Source organism: Emydura macquarii, unplaced genomic scaffold (genome assembly GCF_026122565.2).
Source record: "Emydura macquarii macquarii isolate MOO-44397 ecotype Brisbane River unplaced genomic scaffold, CSIRO-AGI_Emac_v2 contig_3235, whole genome shotgun sequence".
In the NCBI taxonomy this organism is placed as follows: domain Eukaryota; kingdom Metazoa; phylum Chordata; order Testudines; family Chelidae; genus Emydura; species Emydura macquarii.
This window is the reverse complement of record NW_027133372.1, coordinates 584,885-605,064: the sequence shown is the minus strand read 5'-3', so window position 1 is coordinate 605,064 and position 20,180 is coordinate 584,885. Positions and strand designations below refer to the sequence as shown.

The 20,180-nt window shown below is 59.2% G+C and overlaps 2 protein-coding genes across 2 annotated transcripts; one reads left to right on the top strand and one right to left on the bottom strand.

Moving 5' to 3' along the window:
* Positions 1-475: 475 nt before the first annotated feature.
* Positions 476-7,634, top strand: PTPRCAP (protein tyrosine phosphatase receptor type C associated protein). The gene is made up of 2 exons (XM_067532008.1): positions 476-1,452; positions 6,642-7,634. The coding sequence occupies exons 1-2, from the start codon at positions 1,450-1,452 to the stop codon at positions 7,227-7,229; spliced, it is 591 nt and encodes a 196-aa protein (XP_067388109.1). The 5' UTR covers positions 476-1,449; the 3' UTR covers positions 7,230-7,634.
* Positions 7,635-7,956: 322 nt separating this feature from the next.
* Positions 7,957-15,811, bottom strand: RPS6KB2 (ribosomal protein S6 kinase B2). The gene is made up of 15 exons (XM_067532005.1): positions 15,695-15,811; positions 14,908-14,942; positions 14,538-14,658; positions 13,787-13,855; positions 13,548-13,695; positions 13,227-13,284; positions 12,012-12,112; positions 11,826-11,916; positions 11,491-11,581; positions 11,029-11,136; positions 10,653-10,715; positions 10,229-10,306; positions 9,659-9,766; positions 9,301-9,413; positions 7,957-8,803 (listed from the first exon to the last, which is right to left on the bottom strand). Exons 1-15 carry the CDS (start codon positions 15,764-15,766, stop codon positions 8,629-8,631), a joined length of 1,431 nt encoding a protein of 476 aa, XP_067388106.1. The 5' UTR covers positions 15,767-15,811; the 3' UTR covers positions 7,957-8,628.
* Positions 15,812-20,180: the final 4,369 nt, after the last annotated feature.

Sequence of the window (20,180 nt, the reverse complement as noted above, 5' to 3'; positions counted from 1 at the left end):
GGCAGAGGGAGACAGCAGGAGATCTGGGGTGGGGAGGGGGGAGACAATGGATGTCTCTATAAGGCAGGAAGGGAGGCCCTTGTTCCAGCAGTCGGCATCACGTGTTGCCCTGGGAAGACAACAGCCCTAGCCCTGCAAAAAAGAAATGGTTTGCTCATCTGGGTTGCAGGGAGAACTCAGCTCCAGTCCTGGGGCAAATCTAGCCCCACAGGGCTAGTGTGTCCCCCATCAGTGGGGCTGGACAGATGCAAGGGCTGGCACATGTCAATCCCTTTCTCCCCCCACCTCCCCCTCCCACCACCGGGCCCATGAGAACAAGTTGAGGAGATGGTTTCCCACCCATGTGCTGAGCGCAGGGTCCTTCCTGTCGCAGGGGCCCTGTGGGGGAAGACAGGAAGCCTGTGGTTAGGGCTAATGAGCCGATATGACGTGCTGAAAGGAGGCCGCAGCGAGCAGTGTGTGGGGCTGAGAGGCCGGGAGGGTGAATTCAGGCTCTAGTACCCCAGGGTCCGGGCCCATCTACTCTGCCCTGGGCCCTGTGTCTTAAGCACTAGCCCGTGTATCCCTTGCAGCGCCGAGGCAGAACCCAGCCATCGTACTTCTCAGCCTGCCCTGCCGCAGCTCCACTTATTTAACCCCCTGGGCCCGTTTGTACCCCAGCGGCTGGACCTGTTAGAGAAGAAGAGCCTGCTCCTGTGCTGGGCCCAAGGGAAGAGATGGTGGTGGTTGGACCAACCTGGGCGGGGGGGAGGTAATGAGTATCAACTACCTGCTGCTCTCTGTAGGCACCATCTGCCTTGCGCTCCCCAAGTATGCTAGCTGTGGGGCTGGAGGGGAACCTGGGGGTGGTAGCTGATGGGATGGGAGTAGATGAGCCCCAATTCCCTGAGGGGTGTCCAGTGCTCCTCTGCAGCAATTTCCCAAAGGCAGGGCTTGGGAGATCACGGGCTGCCCCCCCACCGGGGGCAAGGCTGGGCGGGCAGAAGTGCCAGGGAGTGGGTTGTACTCTTGTCCCCTGCCACTCGGTGGTTCGAATGCTGCTCTGCTTGAGCAGGACGGGTGGGTGGTGCCCTCTACTGGCTCTTGGGCAGCCCCCTTTCATGTGATGAGTTGGGTGGGCCTCGACTCCAGCTCCTACCTTGTCAACCTCACTCCCAGGCCCTGCCCAAAAGAGTAGGAGAGGCAAAGCAGCTTAGGACCAAGGCCCTCTTTGGGGGGAGGGAGGAGGGAGTGGTAGCCTGCTCTGGAAGAGAATGAAGCCCTTGATTGGTTAATTTGCATAAAGAGGCCCTCCTCCTCCCGGGGGGCTGCACAGCCTGTGGCGGCTGTTGCAGCTGCTCTCCGTGCAGCAGGGTGGCAGGAAACACGCACCCACGCCCTTGCGCCTCTGTTGCTCCCCACCACTCGCATCGGAGTCACCCATCTGCCAGGAGCTGCCATCACCTCGCAATGGTAAGGACCCCCTGTGGGGGCTGAGCCTGTAGCCCCAAGGCAGAACCGGGATGGGGGGGGACAGGACTCCCGGGGGGGAGGGGGGCAAGAGTTAGATGGTGTTAATGGGCTCCTGTCCTGGACTCTACCCCACCCTCCAAGCACCAGGCTCTGCCAGGTATGTTGGGAGGAGACTCAGCTGCCTGGCTGCACCCCTGCTTTCAGGCCAGGACGGGAATGGGCCATGCAGGGGACTCAAAGATGGGCACAGCCCCCCCACCAACTGGAAACTCCACCAGGGCAAACAGAAGGACTGGGCCTGGGGGTGTGTTGCCCCAGGTTGAGGGTGATGGCTGGGCAAGGCTGAGGCGGGACTCCCCCCACACAGGAGCATCAGCGAAGGGGCACGGATGCCGCCACCTGATAGCTTCCTGCTGCCACAGGCAGGCTCTGCTGGAGCTGGGACTTTAGGGCAGTGGGGTGGAGACGGGGGTTATCTTTACCCTCCATCCCCATCCCTGCCAGGGCCCTATTCCCAGACTCCTCCATTCAGCCCATCTCCCGCCAAGTGAAGGGACCATGTGCCTAGGGGGATTGCGTGCACCTTCACTGTGCCTCAGTTTTCCCCCTGGCAAACGGGAAGGAAACAGCTGTGTAATGGCCACCTCTGATGGTGCCATTCCCTGGGCCTCACCCCAGGCACAACCATGGGCGCAGAGGCGGAGGCTGAGGGGAAATCCCCATCCAGAACAGCAGGGGCCACTCTAACCCAGCCCGACTCCCACTGCTCCCAGTCTGCTCCTCTTCCCTCCCCCATCGGTATTAACTGCCCCCTCCTCTCCCTCCAGCTGCTGCCACTAGCACCCCAAGGAACTGCTCTGGAAGTGGGGGGGAGGGAGGAGTGTTAATCCATAGCCTGAAACATGAGAAGGTTCCCCCCACCACCACCCCAACTCTGCCAAAGCCCTGGCTAGCCCAGCCCCAGGTTCCCCCATGCACCGGTCAGCGGGCCAGGGGCAGCTGGGGTCAGAAAGGTGGAGAGGGGCCAGGGAATAGGGGCAGTCGGAGTTCTGGTGGGAAAACTCCATTACAGGGGGGCCTTCCAGCCCCCCACTTGTTACAACAGGCCCCCAGCAGCCCATTCTGCCCCTAGTAACAGCCCCCCCCGCCACCAATGTTAAGGGCTCCTAGCCTTGCCCTAGGGGAGCCAACCCCCACCCAGCCGAAGCAGTTCAGCACTGGGCCCCGTGGTGCTGAGCCTTGGCGGCTGGCAGTGATGAGGCAGGGTGGCCATGGGAGCGCAGCAGAGCAGGTGCTGGGTGAGGGACACTGCCCAGCCCCACCCCAGGCCTCTCAGCACTTGTGCTGCTGGGCACCGCACAGGCTCAGCAGAAATTGGGTGGGGGAGGGCAGGATTTGCTCCCCACTTTCCAGGCCCCACTGGGGATTACAGCCCCTCAAAGACCGGTCTGCCCAAGAGCTCCAAACCCCTCCACTCCCACCTCACTGGGGCCGAATGGCAGCCACCCTTCCCTCACCCTTCCCCACTGCTCCATTAAAGTTCTCCCCAGGGTAAATGCCTGCAAGCTGCAGGGAGACTGATTTAAGCCCCCCACTCAGAATACATGTACACCCCCAACTCCCCACAGCCTGTGAAGGACTAGCAGAACGCCCCCACGGCACAACAGGAGGTGGTTAGTCACATCCTAGGGAGGCTAATAGTAACAAGCAAAACACTGGGGATGTTAGTGTAGCTAGGCAGGGCAAAATTTGAGCGGTAGCCAGCTAAAGGTGTAAAAAGTAACGGCACACATCTTTTTAAAGTACGGCAGAAGCAGGAAACCTGCAAAACAGTCGATGCTAAATAAGCACTCAAGGAAGACAGACAAGGCCATTGCAGAGAAGCTAAATGAATTCTTTGCATCCACCTTCCCTGCAGAGGCTGTGGGGGAGATTCCCCCTCTGCCCCGAAAGCTATCCTTTTGGGGAAAAATCTGAAGTACTCCCCTACATTGATGTGGCAGTAGAAAAGGATTGGGAACAAATTGATAAATTAACCAGTAATACATCCCCAGGATGGCTGGTTTTCAGCCAAAAATTCTGAAGGCACTCAACTATGAAATTGCCCAACTAACAACTGTGGTATTGCTTAAATCAGCCTCTGTACCAGCTGACTGGAGGATAGTTAATGTAATGCCAATTTTAAAAAAAGGCTAGAGGCAATCCTGGCACTTACAGGCTGGTACGCCTAACGTCAGTATCGGTTAAATTGGTTGACTCTATAGTAAAGAACAGAATTATCAGACGCACAGCTGAATGTGATATGTTGGCATAGAGTCCACATGGTTTTTGTAAAGGGCGATCATCCTTCACCCAGCTATTAGAATTCTTTGAAGGGGCCAACAAACATGAGCCAATAGATAAAGTGTACTTGGACTGTGTCAGAAACCTTTTGATAAGGTCCCTCACCAGAGTCTCTCAAGTAAGCAGTCATAGTATAAGAGGGAAGGTCCTCTCCTGGATCAGTAACTGGTTAAAAGACAGGAAACAAAGGGTAGGAATAAATGATCAGTTTTCACAGTGGAGAGAGGTAAATAGCAGGGTTCCCTGGGATCTGTACTGGGACCAGTGGTGTTCAAAATATTCATCAATGCTCTGGAAAAGGGAGTGATCAGTGAGGTGGCAAAATCTGCAGCTGATACAAAATTATTCGGGCTAGTTAAGTCCAAAGCAGACTGTGAAGAGTTACAAAGGGATCTCACCAAACCTAGTGATGAGGCAACAAAATGGCAGCTGAAATTCAATGTTGACAAATGCAAAGTAACACCCACTGGAAAAAAAATAATCCTGGCTAGACCTACAAAATGATGGGGTCAAAATTAGTTGTTACCTGCTCAAAAAAGATCTTTGAGTCATCATGGTTCGTTCTCTGAAAACATCTGTTCAATTCACAGCAGTGGTCAAAAAGGCTAACAGTGTTAGAAACCATTAGGAAAAGTCTACCTAGGAAGACAGAAACTATCATAATGCCACTAGATAAATCCATGGTATGTCCACACCTTGGATCCTGTGTGCAGTTCTGGTTGCCCCATCTCAAAAATGATATGGTGGAACTGGAAGAAGTTCAGAGAAGAGCAACCAAGGTGCTCAAGGGTCTGGAATAGCTTCCACACGCCTAAAGACTAAAAAGACAGGGACTGCTCAGTTTAGAACAGAGACAGCTAAGGGGGGGATATGATAGAGGTCGATCAAATGAATGATGTGGAGAAAGTGAATAAGGAGGTGTTATTTACCCTTTCCTACACAAAACAAGACCCAGCGGCACTCTAGGCATCAGGTTTAAAACAAACAAGAGGAAGGCCTTTTTCACACACCACATAATTAACCTGTCACACTTGTTGCCGGGGGATGTTGTGATGGTTGAAAGCGTCACTGGGGTCAAAACAAGAATGAGAGAAGTTCATGAAGGGTAGGTCCAGCACTGATTATTACTAGTCAGGATGGTCAGGGATGCAACTCCTCAACCTCTGACTGCCAGAAGCTGGGATTGGACAGCAGGAGATGGATCACTAGATAATTGCCCTCTTGGGTTCATTCCCACTGAAGCATCAGGCACCGGCCAGTGTCGGCAGAGAGGAGACTGGGCTAGATGGCCCATGGGGCTGACCCACTATGCTGGCAGCTCTTTATGTTCCTAGTCCTGTCTCCTCAGGGCGCCCTAGCAACATTGAGACCCCCATGCCCGCTGGCATGGCCCTGTCCCCCTGGCCACAGTCCTGGGAGAGGCTGCCCTCTGGGGTAGGGACGGGTGGGGCTCAGCCCTCCAGGGGTCAGTGCTCTGGCCTGCTGCTCCAGAGAGCCACGAATGGCGAGCTGGGCCCAGAGGGCTAGCGCTCGAAGCAAGCAGGGGCTAGGTGCTGCAGCTACTGCCAGCTGCAAAAAGCCACTTCTTGCACTGATGCCGTCACCTACCCAACCGCAGCTTCCTGTCATCTCGCCAGCTGCGAGAGCTGCGCCCCCCAAGAGCCACCTACGCAGGGGCCATGCGGCACACACGTGACACGCCAACAGCCCTAGCACACACACACAGGGCAGAGTGGGGAAGCCACACCAGAGCAGGCATCACAGCCCCAGGCGAGCTGAGAACAAGCGAAGTGGAAACCCCCCCGACACACACTTCACCCGACACACACCACCTGCGCGTGAGGGGGCGCGGGCTCTGACACTGCACCAGCCTTGCCTGCACCCACTGTCCGAGGGCAGGCAGGTAAATGAGGGCCAGGCACCACACACAGCCTGCCTTATGCCCCCCCTTACCCTCACCGGCACCAACCGACAGCCCCCTGCCCCCAGCCCTGGTTCCCCCACACACCCCGTGTAACACCCCCCAGTGCCACCCCAGCCCCTGCACTCAGTCCTGGGCTCCCCACAATGCCCACACACACACACCCACCTAGAGCCCTCCAGTGCCACCCCACAACCCACCCTCCCCTCCCCGCACCCAGACCTGGGCTCCCCCCCCCCAGCACCGCCCTGCATCCAGTCTCAGGCTCACCACAGCACACACACACACACCCCACCTACAGCCCTCCAGTGCCACCCCAGCCCATCTAATGTCCCCCAGCACTAACCCACAGCCCCTGCACCCAGCCTGGGCTCCACCCACCCACACACCCTAATGCCACCCCACAGCCCCCTGCACCGAGCCTAGGCTCCCCCTCAGACTCCACCTGAAGTCCCTCAATCCCAATTCACTGTCTCCTGTGCTATTTCAGTCCTGGGGTCCCCCCCCCACCAGCTCTGTGCTGCCCCCCCACCATCCTGACCCACAGCCCCCTGCTCCCACCCCCAGCTCTGCTGCTGCCCTCAGTGGCTGCCCCGCCACCGTAAGTGGGTTTGCAGGGTTTTACCCGCCTGCGTGTGTGGGTGAGGCCAGCCCTGTGCCCTGGCTGGGGCAGCTTGACCTGTCGTGGCAGGGTGGACGAAGTGCAGCCATGGCCCCATCTCCTGTCCATCCCCAGAGCATTTTGGGGAGCAATCAGTATGTGCAAAGGCAGAACCATACCAGAGCTGGGAGCAAGGGGGCATTGGGTGATTGGGCCGAGTACAGGGCCGGGGAATCCACGCAACGCCACGCTCCAGGCCCTGCCCACGAGCCGGGCGCTTCTGCGGGCAGTCACTAACTTCGTCCCCTTTCCCTCCTTCTCCAGCACGCCACCATCCATGCCCCATTGGGGCAGCTCACTGCAGGGCTGGCCTTCCTGCTTCTGCCGGGGGCTGCTCTGGGCACAAGCCCCGAATCAGAGACGCATTCTGTGGCCGTGGGCTTCCTGGTCTTCCTGCTCCTGCTGCTGCTTCTGGTGCTGGCCCTGGCCTGGCGCAAGCTGAGCCACGACTCGGAGGGCAGGTATCACCCACGCCGCCTGTGCCAGCCCCGCCGCCTGCTGGGGGCCGTGGCCAGGCGCTGGCGTGCGCTGCAAGGGGAGGTGCCCCCCGAGAGGCAGTGGCAAGGCAAGGAGGAGGAGGAGGATGACGACGACGAGGAGGAGGAGGAGGAGGAGCTGGAGACGCTGCAGCGGGATGAGGAGGAAGGCGGAGGAGGGCAGGAGCAGCAGAGCCAGGAGAACACGGATGTGCCAGAGGGGACCCCGCCCTGTGACCCGCCTGAGGGAGCCCTGGAAGCGGGAGGCACCAGTGGCGGGGGCCTGCTCAGCGACCTGCACTCTTTCTCCGGGACGGCCACCTGGGAGGACAGCGCCACGGAGAGGGGCTGCCGCCAGCATGTCACCGCGCTCTAGGGGAGCTGAGGGAAGGACACAGATGAACGGGGGGACTGCAGCCCCCCACCTGCTTGCTGCAGTGGAGGGGGACTCCTGCTCCCAGCCTCCCTCCCCAAGGAGCTGGGATGAACTGCTTTCCTCCCCCTTCCTCCCCCCCCCAAGCTCTCTCTCTTCGCCATAGGCCCCCAATGGTCCCGTCCCTCCCCGCTGCACCCCTGCTCCCACCAACCCTGCCCCAGGAGAATCAGCCCAAGCGGGGCAAGGGGAGCCCCCTCCTCCTCAGACTCTGCATTGACTCTAGCGCCCACCACGGCCTGCACCAGGAGACGGGGCGTGACACAGCAGCATGGGGGGCGTGGCTCTGCTCCCACTAGGCAGCACTGCAGGCACCAATAAAGGGGCGGCACTGCCCACAGCCTGGCACACTCGGCAGCTTCATTTACCCCAAGGGGCGGGGCCTGATGGGAGAGGCGGGGCTCGCTGCAAACTACACCCCTGAAGGAAGGGAAGGGAAGGTGACCCCACCCCTTTGGCCTTCAGGAAGGCTTCGCACACCCCCCCCCCACACACACACACCCCCTCAATGCAGGATGGGAGCAGAGTGCAAAGTTCTCCCACTGGACAATTTGCCCACAGGCTGGAGTGACAGCTCCCCACCCCTCCCTGAACACCATGGAGCAGCCGCCAAGGGGGGCAGCAGCAACCCCCCTACCCAGCCCCCCGCAACAAGAAGGGATGAGCACCATGCAGTCCGATCGAGGCTTTAATTGGCACAGACCCGGCCACTCCATGGGGCCATGCGAGGTACAGCAGACAAGTCGGTAACCCTCCCATGCTGGGGTGGGGGCAGAGCCTGGGTACTTCCCTCACAGAGTACCACCGCTGTCTCCCCCCACCCACACACACACCCACACACACACTGCCCCTCTCAGGGTTCTGACACCCCACCCATGGCCCCACCCTTCTCCCCAGCACCCTAACACACACACACCCGCACATGCTCTGAGCCCTTCTTCATCCAGGCTCCCCAGCCATGCTCTCCCCAGCACACACTAGGACTACCCCCCCCCAGCCCCAAACATGATTTGTAGCAATAAAAACAGAGCACCAAGGAAAGGGGTAAAAGCCCTGTGGTGGGGGCTGCAGCCTGGGGGCAATGGGGCCGTTCAGGACCCACCCGGCCCCTCCTGCCCTCCCCAGTCAAGGCTGCCCCACCCGCTGGCAGTACAGCCCTGATAAAGCGTCTTCTCATGAGTCCATCTGGGCTGTGGGCCCTGACACTCCCCAGCCCCACTCAGCTGCCAGGGGGCCCCGCCCGCCCCACAGGTCACCGACAGGCCGGGCACCTCCCCGGGGAGCCTCCCGCCGGCCCAAGATGAGCCTCCTGCCCAGGCAGGGGCACCGTGCCCGACCCAAGCTACCTTGCCGCCCGCCCCCGGCCCCCCTTCTGCTTCTTGGTGCCCGTCGGCGTCTTTATGGGCAGGGGGGCTGTGCCCTCCGGTGGGGGGGGCGGCGGCAGCGGCGGCCCTAGCTCCATGGGCTCCGCCGGCTGGCAGGACTTGAAGGCCTCGAAGGGAGAGAACTTCACTGGGCTGAAAGCAACAAGGGAACGGGGAGTGAGCCGGGCCCATGCCTGGCACAGATGTGTCCCCCAATGCACAGCCTCCATCCCACTGCTGATGGGGGGGTCCCTGGGAACCCCATGATTGACAGCTTGCACAGGAACCTCCCCCACTCCCCCCCCAAAGATCCACAGCCCCCATCCCAATCCCCCAAAAGGAATCCAGCCTGGGAAGCCCGCGATCCAGAGCCCCACCCTGTCTCCCAGCTCCACAGCCCCGCATGGGGCATCATACAGGGAGAGGTGTAACTACCACTGGGAAAGGCCACAGAAGCGGACCCTAGAGGCAGCGCCCCCTGGAGGGGAAAGGCCTCAGACACCATTCCCCAGCCCCCTGACCCAACCAGTTCCCCATCAGCCCCCCTCCCCCCCCCAGCCTGGAGCTGGATAGAAGCCAGCGCCGCCTCCCTAGAGAGGGAAGGAGCCCTGCTTGTTGGTCAGCCAGTTTGGAAGCGTCCCCGGCCATACCTGACGGGCGTCCTGGGGCTGCTGTTGAGGCGGCGAGGGGAGCGCACTTTTGGCTGGAAGGAGAAGCCCTCCTTAATGCTCTCCAGCACCGACGGGGCCACGTACGTGAAGCCCTGCAGAGAGCACGGAGGTCAGAGCAGTAGGGACGCCTCAAACGCCTGTCCCCGGTGTCACAGCACCCCATGCAGTGCAGACCCCTCCGTGACCCGATGTCCCAGCGCCCCCTGCTGGGGAGGGCAGGGTTGGGCAGTGCAGGCTCCTCCCCCTCCCTGATGTCACACCGCCCCCTGCTGGGGAGGGCAGGGCTGGGCAGTGCAGGCTCCACTCCCTCCCTGTGCCCCTTGCTGGGAGTCCTTACCAGGAAGGCCTGGTTGGCACTCTCGCTAATGGAAGCGTCATCAGGGCTGTCCACCGGCGTCTGACGAGTGAAGCGGGTGTCGAACTGGCTGACATCGTCATCCGATTGCTGCAGGGCAGGAGGGAGGGGGACAGAGAGGGGTCGGCAGGAGGGAGGGGGACAGAGAGGGGTCGGTGCCATCCACCAGGGGAGGATGACAGCCAGGCTGCCACATAAAGGATCTGGCTTCCCATTCTCCGTCCGGACTCTCCTCCCACAGGGAGCTGGGAGCTGCAGGGCCCCATGGGGCTGAGTGCCCTGCACAGCTGTCCCGGACATCTGAGTCCCATTCTCCATCACTGTCTCAGGGAGGGCTGGACTGCAGGGAGACCTAGGGGTGCACTGCCACCCCAGGGAGGGTGCTGGGAGCAGCGAGGCTCCCTGGGGGTGAGTGATCTATTGCCACGTGAGAGAGAGACCAAGACAGGCCTGCTCCGAAACTCAGCCCCGGTTGGGCTAGGCAAGTGGGGAGCAATGGGCTGGTTCTCTCCTGCTGCTGGGGGGTGGCTGGGAGCAGGGGCAGGGCAGTACCAGGCAGGGCCTGAAGGGCGGGTCCAGCTTGCGCGCCAGCAGCTCATCCCAGTTGACTTGGCGGAAAAACGGCTGCTTCTGTAGGGACAGACACACAGGCAGGAGGTCAGAAGCCCAGCAGCTGGCCACCCGGGGCACTCGCCCACCCCTGGGCTCCCCATGAAGATGACCTGCAGGGTGGGGAGCCCTGAGCCCAGGGAAGATGCGGCGAGGCTGTACCCACATGAAGAGGAGGCTCCGCCCCGCCACCCAACGCCCTGGTACACGGAGGGGAGCGCCAGGGAGCTGTCTCCTGCCACTGACTCTGCTGTGCCCATGGATGCAGCTAGGGGAGAGAATCCCCCCTCCTGGGGGCTGCGTACTGCTCCGCTTCCACCTCCAGAGGGCGCCCTCCCTTCTGCCCAGCCCCACTCTACCTACCTACCTGCACATCGGCTGCATCGCCCACCCCGCCCCCAACCCTCTGGCTGGGGTTTCTCTTGAGAAACTGAAAGAGAGAGAGAAAACTGAGTCAGAAAAGAGGGGGAGCTGCTCTCGCTCTCACACACACACACACACACACACACGCTTCTCCTTCCCCCCCCCCTGGTTCCCACATCTAGTGGTCACCCTTTTGGTGAGACCCACACAAAAGCCCCAATCCAAGATCACGCCCTGCTGGCTCCGGGCTGACAGGTCGGCATCTTTGGGGAGCAGCAGTGCAGGAGAGGGCAACGGCGTTGGACGGCTGGGTGCCAGTAACCTATCCAAGGTAGTGGCACCTCCTGGCACAGCTCGGGGGGAGGGGGAGGCAGCAGTACCTTCTTGAGCAGGTCACGGGCATCGGGGGTCAGGTAGGGTGGCAGAACCAGTTTCCCTTTAAGGATCTTGTCGATGGTTTTCTTCCGGTTCTCAGCTGTGAAGGGAGGCTGCAAAGGAGGCGGAGAGTGGGGCTGAGCGCGTGGGCGAGGAGGGTGAGTGCCAGCCAAGGGAGGGCACGGGGGCCCCGGGCGGGGGGAGGGGCTGGGCTCAGCATCAGGAGGGGGGCGCTGACCCTGGGGCAGGGGGACTGAGCTGAGCAAGGGTCTGTGCTGGAGTGGGGGATGCAGAGCAAGGGACTGCACCTGGGTGGGGGAAGGTGCCGTTTGGTGCAAAGGCTCACGGGCCAGAACGGCAGCCAGGCCCAGGGCTGCCCTTGGGGAAAGGGGAAAACACTCGGCCAGTGGCTCCTGACCCGCCCCGCCCCGCCCCACCCCCAGGTTAACAGCACGAGCAGGACTTGCCGATCCAGTGAGCATGTCGTACATCAAGGCCCCAAGGCTCCACCAGTCCACGGCCCGGTTGTGCCCACTCCGCATCAGGATCTCTGGAGCCCTAGGGGCAGCACAGACACCCTGAGCTGCTGGGCCAGCCACTGACCATCGCAAAGCACCCCAGAGGAGCAATGTAAGCAGAGGGGGGCTCCCTGGGGCCGGTTCCCACTAGGGAAGCAGTGTGAGGGGAAGGGGGGCAGTCTCTGGGGCAGGGTCCCACCAGGAAGTAGTGTGAAGGGAGGGTCTCTGGGCAGGGTCTCATGGGGGGAGCAGTGTGGTGGAGGGAAGGTCTCCAGGGCACCTACATGTACTCAATGGTCCCACAGAAGGTGTGGGTGACGGCTCCCTCATGGATCGATTCCTTGCACAATCCAAAGTCCGTCAGCTTGATGTGCCCTGAGGGAGACGAGAACCCATGGATCAGACCCCCCAAGCCAGGGCTCTTTGGGCCCCCAACGCCCAGCCCAGCCCCATGGCCCTGGGCTCCATACCTTGGCTGTTCAACATGATGTTCTCCGGCTTGAGGTCCCGGTAGATGATGCCATTGCAGTGCAGGTGGCCCAGGGCCAGCGTGATCTCGCTCAGGTAGAAGCTGCGGCACAGGCAGGAAAGAGGCCATGGGTACAACCCCGACAGCTGCAGGGGCACTGCCGAGAGCTCTCAGACACAGGTGCTGCTCCCCGAGGCACTGGCCAGGCAGCTCCCCCAGCCAGCCAAGTCAAACCAGAGGGATGGCAGGAGAACGTGACACTACCAAGGGCAGCCAGCTGGGCCCTGGGAAATGCCGTGGGCACCCTCATGGCATAACAACCTCTTCATCACTCACCCCCCAGTACAGGCCCTCCTCTCCCAGGCTGGCTGGCATTCCCTTTCTGACCCCCCACCTGCCTTCCATCCTGTACCTGCCCCCCCTTATTCCCCCAGCCTACCACTATTCCCCCTTTTCTGGGACCTCCCCCAGGCCCCCCACTATTCCCCCTTCACCTGCCTCCCTTGCTGGGATCCCCGGCTCCCTCATGGCTCCCGCTACCTCCTCCTAGCCCTTGCTAGCTTCCACCATGGGGAGACCGGCTGCCATTCCAGTCAAGGATTACGGTCAAGGACTGCGTAGTCAAGGACTGTGGTGTCGACCATGGTTGTCAGCAGGTCAAGTGAGCCCTGGGGTGCCCGGCTGCGTGCCCAACGTGGGGTGCTGAGCTGTGTCAGTTCCCATGTGTTCCAACCTGCCCCCAGTCCCTGCTGCACATAAGCCCCCTCCCTCCCTCAGATCCCAGCGCTGGCCGGTTGGCTCTGCCGCGGTGCTCTGGCATGAGGGCACCCACTGGCTTTGAACACAGCTCTGCTCTCGCCACCAGCTCAGCGATCCCTCTGAAGAGCCCTACCCTGCAGTGTGTTTGCACAACGGGAGCAGGTCCTTTCCGCACAGACTTTGACAAACACACAAGGGCGGGAGGGGCACTGAGCTGGAGGTCGGGAGCCTACAAAAACAACCACAACAGAGCAGGAGCGCTGGCTATGGGGGAGCTCCCGGCTACTCCAGTCCCAGCCCCTCCCAGCAAGGGGCGGTGTAGGGAATGGGGTGGCAGCACTGCCTGGGGGAAGTTCCCGGCTTCTCCAGTCCCAAACCCTCCCAGAAGGGGGCACTGTAGGGAGCAGGGTGGGGGCACTAGCTGTGGGGGGAGCCCCTGGCTACTCCAGTCACTGACCATGCTGTGTCCTCCAGGAAAATGCCCTCACGCTCCAGCTGCATGAAAAGCTCTCCACCTGTAGACCCAAAAGAAAAAGAGGAATCTGAGCGCCACACACAGGTCCCCAGCTCCTGCCCCACCTACCCCTCACACACAGGGATCATGAGAAAAGGGAGGGAACAGCTCTGGCCTGATCCCAGGCCAATGGCACTATAACTGTCTCCAAGAATGCTGGTCTCACATGGGTCACTCACATGCAGCCTGGTCTCTCCCCCAGGCCCTGGCCAGACTGATTCCTCCCCCCCAAAAGCCATCCGAGACCCCAGCCCAGCCCCGTACCACTCAGGCACTCCAGGATGAGGTAGAGCTTGCCACCCGTTTGGAAGGCGTAGATCAGGTCCACAATGAAGGGGTGTTTGATGGCCTCCAGGATGTTCCTCTCAGCCCTGGTGTGAGCCGTGTCCTTGGCGTTGCAGGCAATCTTGGCCTGGGAGGAGACAGACAGACAAAGCGCCATTAGGGTGCCCGCAGCGGGTGCCCCCGAGCTCAGCAGCAGGAAGGGCTGGCCAGCTGATTACCTTCTTCAAGACTTTCATGGCAAAGATCTTCCCCGCATTGGTCCCCTGCACCTTCCGCACCTGGAACACCTGCCAGGGAACAGAGAGGCCTTTAGGACGGGCGGCTGTACAGCTACATCCCTAGTGCCATGCCAGTGGCTGGCGGCCAGCTTCCTCCAGCAACTCAGGGGACCATCTGAGAGGACAGATGGCCCCATGGAAACAACAGATTCAGAAATGCAGCCCTGGAGCCTCATTGGACTTGTAGCTCAACTGCCTCATGCGGTCCCTCTATAAACCAAGCTCTCCAATCGGACTCCATTTCCCATGATGCACTGTGGCCATACCAGAGCCACTTGGCACCTCCGCCCCTCTGCAAGAGTTGAGATCGTGGTGCATCCTGGGAGAGGTAGTCCAGCTAAGGATACAAGTCCTCAGAGGAGAACGGGGACAGGAGGCATCTGAACTACATCACCCATGTGGTACCATGATGGCGTTTCAGAATTGAAATTTCTGATCAGTTCCATCCACCAGACAAGATGCCCCCAATGAGGAGCCCTAGCACGGGGCCTGGCAGAGGCCCCAGCTCTCGCCCCCTCTCTGCCACCCTCCACCTTCTCCTCCAATGAGGCTTCTGCCTAGTAGGGATCCGGGAGAGAAACAGGTGTGAGTCAGTCCCACAGGGACATCCACACTGATGGAGAGGGACAGGGTAGCATGTACATGTGAATGGGGGGCGCACACCCTTGCCCTCCAGCCAGCCCTTCCCTACCTTGCCATAGCCACCCTTGCCCAGGACGCGCAGCAGCTCGAAACAGTGGGGCCCGATGCACTCAGGGCCATTGTTGATGCTGCTCTCCGAGATCTCGATCTCCTCATAGTGCCCCACCGGCCTGGGGGAGATGGGGAGAGGCGTGAGCAGGGAGCACGCACTGGAGATGCCATAGCGAATAGGGAGGAATTGCCACCCAGGGAGAAGGTGCACAGGGGCTGGGGGAAAGCTCCTGGGAATAGAGCAGGCTCTGGCCCCTGGGTGCCCGCTCCCTGCGCCCTAGGGAGGCTGGTTTGACACATCAGCTCCCCAAAGAAAGACATTTGTCCACAGTCCCTGCACCCGCCCAGCCCTTCCCTGCACTACTTACTCCAGGCCATTCCCCCGGAACTCCAAATCCATCTCCTAGGAGAGAGGAGGGGAAATCAGACCAACACACACGGACAACCCCCACGGGGGCAAAAAGGCACAGGGGCTAGGGGCAGGCTGCCAAGGTGCACAAGGGCTAGGAGTGGCTTCTAAGGGGGCACAAGGGCTAGGGGCACCAGAATTAGGATCAGGCACTTGGGGTGTAAGGGGGCACGGAGGCTAGAGGCAGGCAGAGGTTGGGCATGGGGCAGAGGAGTGGGGTGTGTCGCAGAGCTAAGAACTGGCTGCCTGAAAGTGCCAAGGGGATGGTGACGCCGGTTCTCCGGTCTGGCTGCTGGGAGGTGGCAGGCTGTGGCACAGCAGGAGGACAGGGAGATGACAGCCCTACCCCGGGGGTGGGGGGTGCAGGGTGAGGCACTGGTTTCGCTGCGGTGTTGTTAGTTGCAGGGAAACGAGGACGCCCTGGGATCGGGGCGCAGCCGCCTCCCAAGGACATTGCTCATCGCGCTGCCCAAAAGTCACAGACGGGGGAGGGGAGGTGGGGCAAGACGCAGGGGGAATCAGGCGCTGCCCCTACACTGGGGGGCATGTGCAGAGGGAGCTCTTGGGGGCTGGGAGCGGGGGCGCAGGCTGCAGCCCGGCGGGCCGGTGCAAGGGGCTGGGGATCCTGCAGCGGGAGCGGGGTGGAGGGGCAGGTTAGGGTGCCGCGGAGGGCAGGTGGAGGGGAGACACTGGGAGCGGGGGGTGGGTCCCGGGTCCGTGGCTCTGTCCCCTCCCCCCGCTCTCACCGCCCCCATCTCGGGCTCGTCCCCGTCGCTCCCCTCCTCGGTCTCCAGGTCGATATCGAACACCCCGGCCATGGCGCCGGCCCCGGGGATCCCCCGGCCGGGCCCCGCCTTCCCCAGCGCCACGTCACCACCCGGCGCTCCGCCTGGGGACGTCGCTAAAAGGGGCGGCTGGTGGCCGGGAGGCTTCTGGGAAATGTAGTCCTGGGTCGGCAGAGTGGGGGAGGGGGAGGGGAAGAGCCTCGGCCGCGGGGGCTGCTGGGAAACATGATGAACCCAGCTTCGGGTCAGAGCAGTGAGTGTAACATATCTGTAGGCTTGCGCCCATTCCCCCCCCCCCCCCCCCAGCTTCTCACCTCTCATGGGCCTAGGGCCCCCCCCACCATCTGCCCCCTCCATTCTCCTCCCCACTCACCTCCCATGGGCCCAGCTCCCCCACCCCTGTGATTCCCTTCCCGTAGGGCCCCTTTTACCTTAACTCCAGTCCCCAGAAAGATAATGCAGCAAATAATCCAGCCAGCAATTTGCAAACACCTAGAAGCCGATAAGGTGCTAAGTAACGGTCAGCACAGATCAAATTGGGTCCAACCGACCCGATCACTTTCTTGGACAGGGTCACGAGCCTTTTGGCTGGGGGGAAGCAGCGGAGGCGGCACTGGTCTATCATCACTTTAGTAAGGCTTTTGCATGACCTTCTCCGACACAAACTAGGGAAATACAGTTTAGATGGAGCAACTATAAGGTGGGTGCACAACTGGTTGGAAAACTGTTCCCAGAGAGTAGTTATCAGTGGTTCACAGTCAAGCTGGAGGGGCATAACGAGTGGGGTCCTGCAGGGATTGGTCCTGGTTCTGTTTAGTATCTTCATCAATGATTTAGATAATGGCATAGAGAGAGTACATTTATAGAGTTGTGGCTGATACCATCTGGGGTGGGGCTGCAAGTGCTTTGGAGGATAGGATTAAAATTCAAAATGATCTAGACAATGTGGAGAAATGGTCTGAATAAGTAGGATGAAATTCAATCAGTATAAATGCATAGTATTCCCCTTAGGAAAGAACAATCACAGTTGCACACATACAAAATGAGAAATGACTGCCTAGGAAGGAGTACTGCGGAAGGGGTCTGAGGGTCATAGTGGATCACAAATTAAATCTGAGTCAAGAGTGTAAAGTTGCAAAAAAAGCAAACATCATTCTGGGATATATTAGCTGGAATGTTGTAAGCAAGACATGAGAAGTAATTCTTCTTCTCTGTTGCATGCTGATTAGGCCTCAACTGGAGTATTATGTCCTGTTCTGGGCACCACATTTCAGGACAGACATGGACAAATTGAAGAAAGTCCAGAGAAGAGCAACAAAAATTATTAAAGTCTAGAAAACATGATCCTTGATTGAGGCAAGATTGAAAAAATTAGGTTTGTTTAGTCTGGAGAAGACTGAGAGGGGACGTAATAACAATTTTCAAGTACATAAAAGGTTGGTACAAGGAGGAGGGAGAAAAATGGTTCTCAACCTCTCAGGTTCAGACAAGAAGCAATTGCTTAAATTGCAGCAAGAGTGATTTAGTTCAGATATTAGGAAAAGTTCCTGTCAGGGTATTTACGCTCTGGAATAAATTGCCTAGGAAGGTTGTGGAATCTCCATCATTGGAGATTTTTAAGAGCAGGTTAGACAAACACCTGTGAGGGATGGTCTAGATATTACTTAGTCTTGCTTAGTCTATAAAGTTTAGACTGTGAGTTTATTTTTATTTCTTACGTAACCAACTTTGCTGTCTTTGCCTTCTACTTATCATTTAAAATCTATCTTTCTATAGTTAAGAAATCTGTTTTACAATTTACCTAAAAGAGTGTGGTTTTGGTTGAAGGGCTTGGGGAATCTCAGCTCAGATTAACAAGGGCTGTTGCACGTCCACTACCCTTTGTCAGAATGGTGAACTAATTAATGAGGTTGCACTGTCCAACGGAGTCTTGAGCAGTGTAAGATGGTATATTTCTGGGGTGCAAGGCTGGATGCTAGGGTGACTGGCTGGTGCCTCTCCCTGTATAATTCATGAGTGACTCAGCAAGCCTTTGTGCAATGTAGCTGGGTGTGGGTGGGTCTCCACGTTCTGGTGGCTGAGTGATCACAGCACTGGCAGGGGTTGGCTGGTTGTCACGGGCATAGCACTGTGAGAGCCAGCCCAGGCAAGAGAGGTAAGGGGCACAGTGGTCCCACAGTTCCAGGTTGTACCCCGGGCTCCCATCCCAATACCTAACATGGCATACTGTGCACAAAACATACCATAGCTTTGTAAAAGTGGTGACCATAAGGCAGGGGTGGGGAACGTCCGGCTCGCGGGCCGTATAAGGCCCGCAAAATCATTTGGTCCGGCCTGCAGGCCCATTCGGTGGCGGGGGGGAATTCGGCGGGAATTCAGCAACGGGGGAGGAAGGGGGGAATTCGGCGGCGGCGCGGTTCCGTGGGGGGGGGGGGGGGCGTGCCCGCTGCCGAAACCCTGCCGCCACTTGCCCCTTTTCGGCGGCGGGGGGGAATTCGGCGGCAGACACTCATCAGGCCCTTGGCACAAAAAAGGTTCCCCACCCCTGCCATAAGGGTACAGGCTGGCACAGTAAGACACCCAGATTGGGGTTGCACAAGGCTTGGGGATTGATCCCTTGTATGGGCATCCTGGCTCCCCCAGCTCCTACGAACTCCAACTGGTGGGCTGGGGGGCTCCGCTCCTCTGCCCCTAGGGCAGGGGAGGATGGGTCTGTCAATCCACCCCATCCCATCCCTGCCTCACTACCCCCAGCTTTGGCTTATTCCCTTTCTTTCAACCCCTCTCAGTCACTCCCTGAGCACACTGCCCTTGCTTTGGGGCTGGGGGCAGCCTTGGGAGAGACGTTGCTCATTGCATTGCTTGGGATCACAGACTGGCTGCATGGAGGGACCGCGGGATGGACCCACAGAAACAATTGGTCGCTCATCCCCCTTGCTGGGGACAGTCCACACATGCTGTCCCCGCACCGCTCCCCTGCCTTTACTTCCCTGGGGTGGAATAGCGCCCCCCTCTAGACCTGGTCATGAGGCTGCAGTCCCCTGTGCCAGCTGTGATTTCCCACCCAGCCCAGCTGGATTCAGCTGCCCTGCCAGTCTGGCCTTTGGGAGCTGTGTCCAGTGTGAGAGCCCAGGGATCTAAACCAGCCTTCTCGAAACAAAGCATCGCTTCATCTCAACAACAGGACCCCTGCCTGACAAGAGGGAAGGATTAAAGCAACGCAAGTCCTCCCCGCATCCAGACGAAGGGCTTAATGTCTCCAGGGAGAGTGAATCAGGAAGATCTAGACAGACACTGACAAACTCCAGGCATGGACACTCGTGTGTTGGAATAACGGAACTTGTTCCTGCTTAGTTTATCCCACACGGGGAGTTGATCAGGCATGGCTACTGAACTCTTAGAGGCTTAGTTTAACAGACACCCCAACTTTAGTCTCTTTCCCTACAATCCCTGTGTCTCACTTGTCTCCTGCCATCTGAGGCAGACCTCCCTTTGTTTATCCCAGGCGTCCCAAACCCATCAGCACAGATTCAGCTTTCTTGGTAGGGACATGTTATTAGGATGGACGATGAGTGAATTACGAAGTGTATTTACCAAGGAGTGCCACTGCATTGTCAGCAATCGCATGGGCGCCAAAGCTTTGGTGGCATGACAGGATTGCTAGTGATGGACATAAATCTAATATCCAGCCAGCCGATCTTAAGGACCTAGCTAGAGAATGCAGTGGATGCTGCATGATCTGTGAAGAGGCCACGTCCCTGGGGATTTGCCAGGGTGATGATGTGGGGGCTTTATGAGGTGTTTGTCTGCGTCTTTTGGAATGAACGACCTCTGTAATCACAGCAAGCAACACACAAATGACTGAGCAGATGAACGTATAATATTCAGAAAATATTACAGACATCTTTCCGGACAGACCACAGCACCGATGAAATCTCTTCTTTTCCTGTCCCCCAATTGCTTTGCTAGCCATGCTACGCCCCTAGCAATTTGGCAGCAGAGAATATCATGGAAAATGATCAGAGCTCAGTTCACTCTGTGCCACTCTCCTTCCCCCCTGAGTCCCTCCCTCCCTTCTTTTCCTGATCTTTAATCTGACCCACCCCCTCCTTCCTCGCCCTGCTGAGTGCCTGTAACTGGATCTCAGCCTGACAAGGGCACCGGAGAACCAGCCACATGATACCATGGGGCTGCTGGCGAGAACAGCTGGTATCCTCAGGAATCCACTGAGGAAGGCAGCATTGAACAAAGCAGGTTTTGCTGGCAGCAGGGGCCAGAGTTCGCTTCTCCCTAGAGTGGTGACATGCTGAGCCGGTTCCCAGGCCTGGGGAGCAGCATGGAGGAAGTGGGAGTCACGCTAGGGGATGGATCTCGCTAGGGGATGGATCTCACGCAGGGCACCCTGGGATGGGGTCAAAATCCCACCCAGCCACAATTGGCGGCCTCC

What these genes read in the sequence shown, in the direction of transcription:
- RPS6KB2 (XM_067532005.1), bottom strand. Translation starts at nt 15,766, where the DNA reads ATGGCCGGGGTGTTCGATATCGACCTGGAGACCGAGGAGGGGAGCGAC. An exon ending in CATCCTGGAGTGCCTGAGTG is followed by an intron (nt 13,285 to 13,547) that starts GTACGGGGCTGG and finishes TTGGGTCTACAG; the next exon opens with GTGGAGAGCTTTTCATGCAG. An exon ending in TGTGGGACCATTGAGTACAT is followed by an intron (nt 11,582 to 11,825) that starts GTAGGTGCCCTG and finishes TGCTGCCCCTAG; the next exon opens with GGCTCCAGAGATCCTGATGC.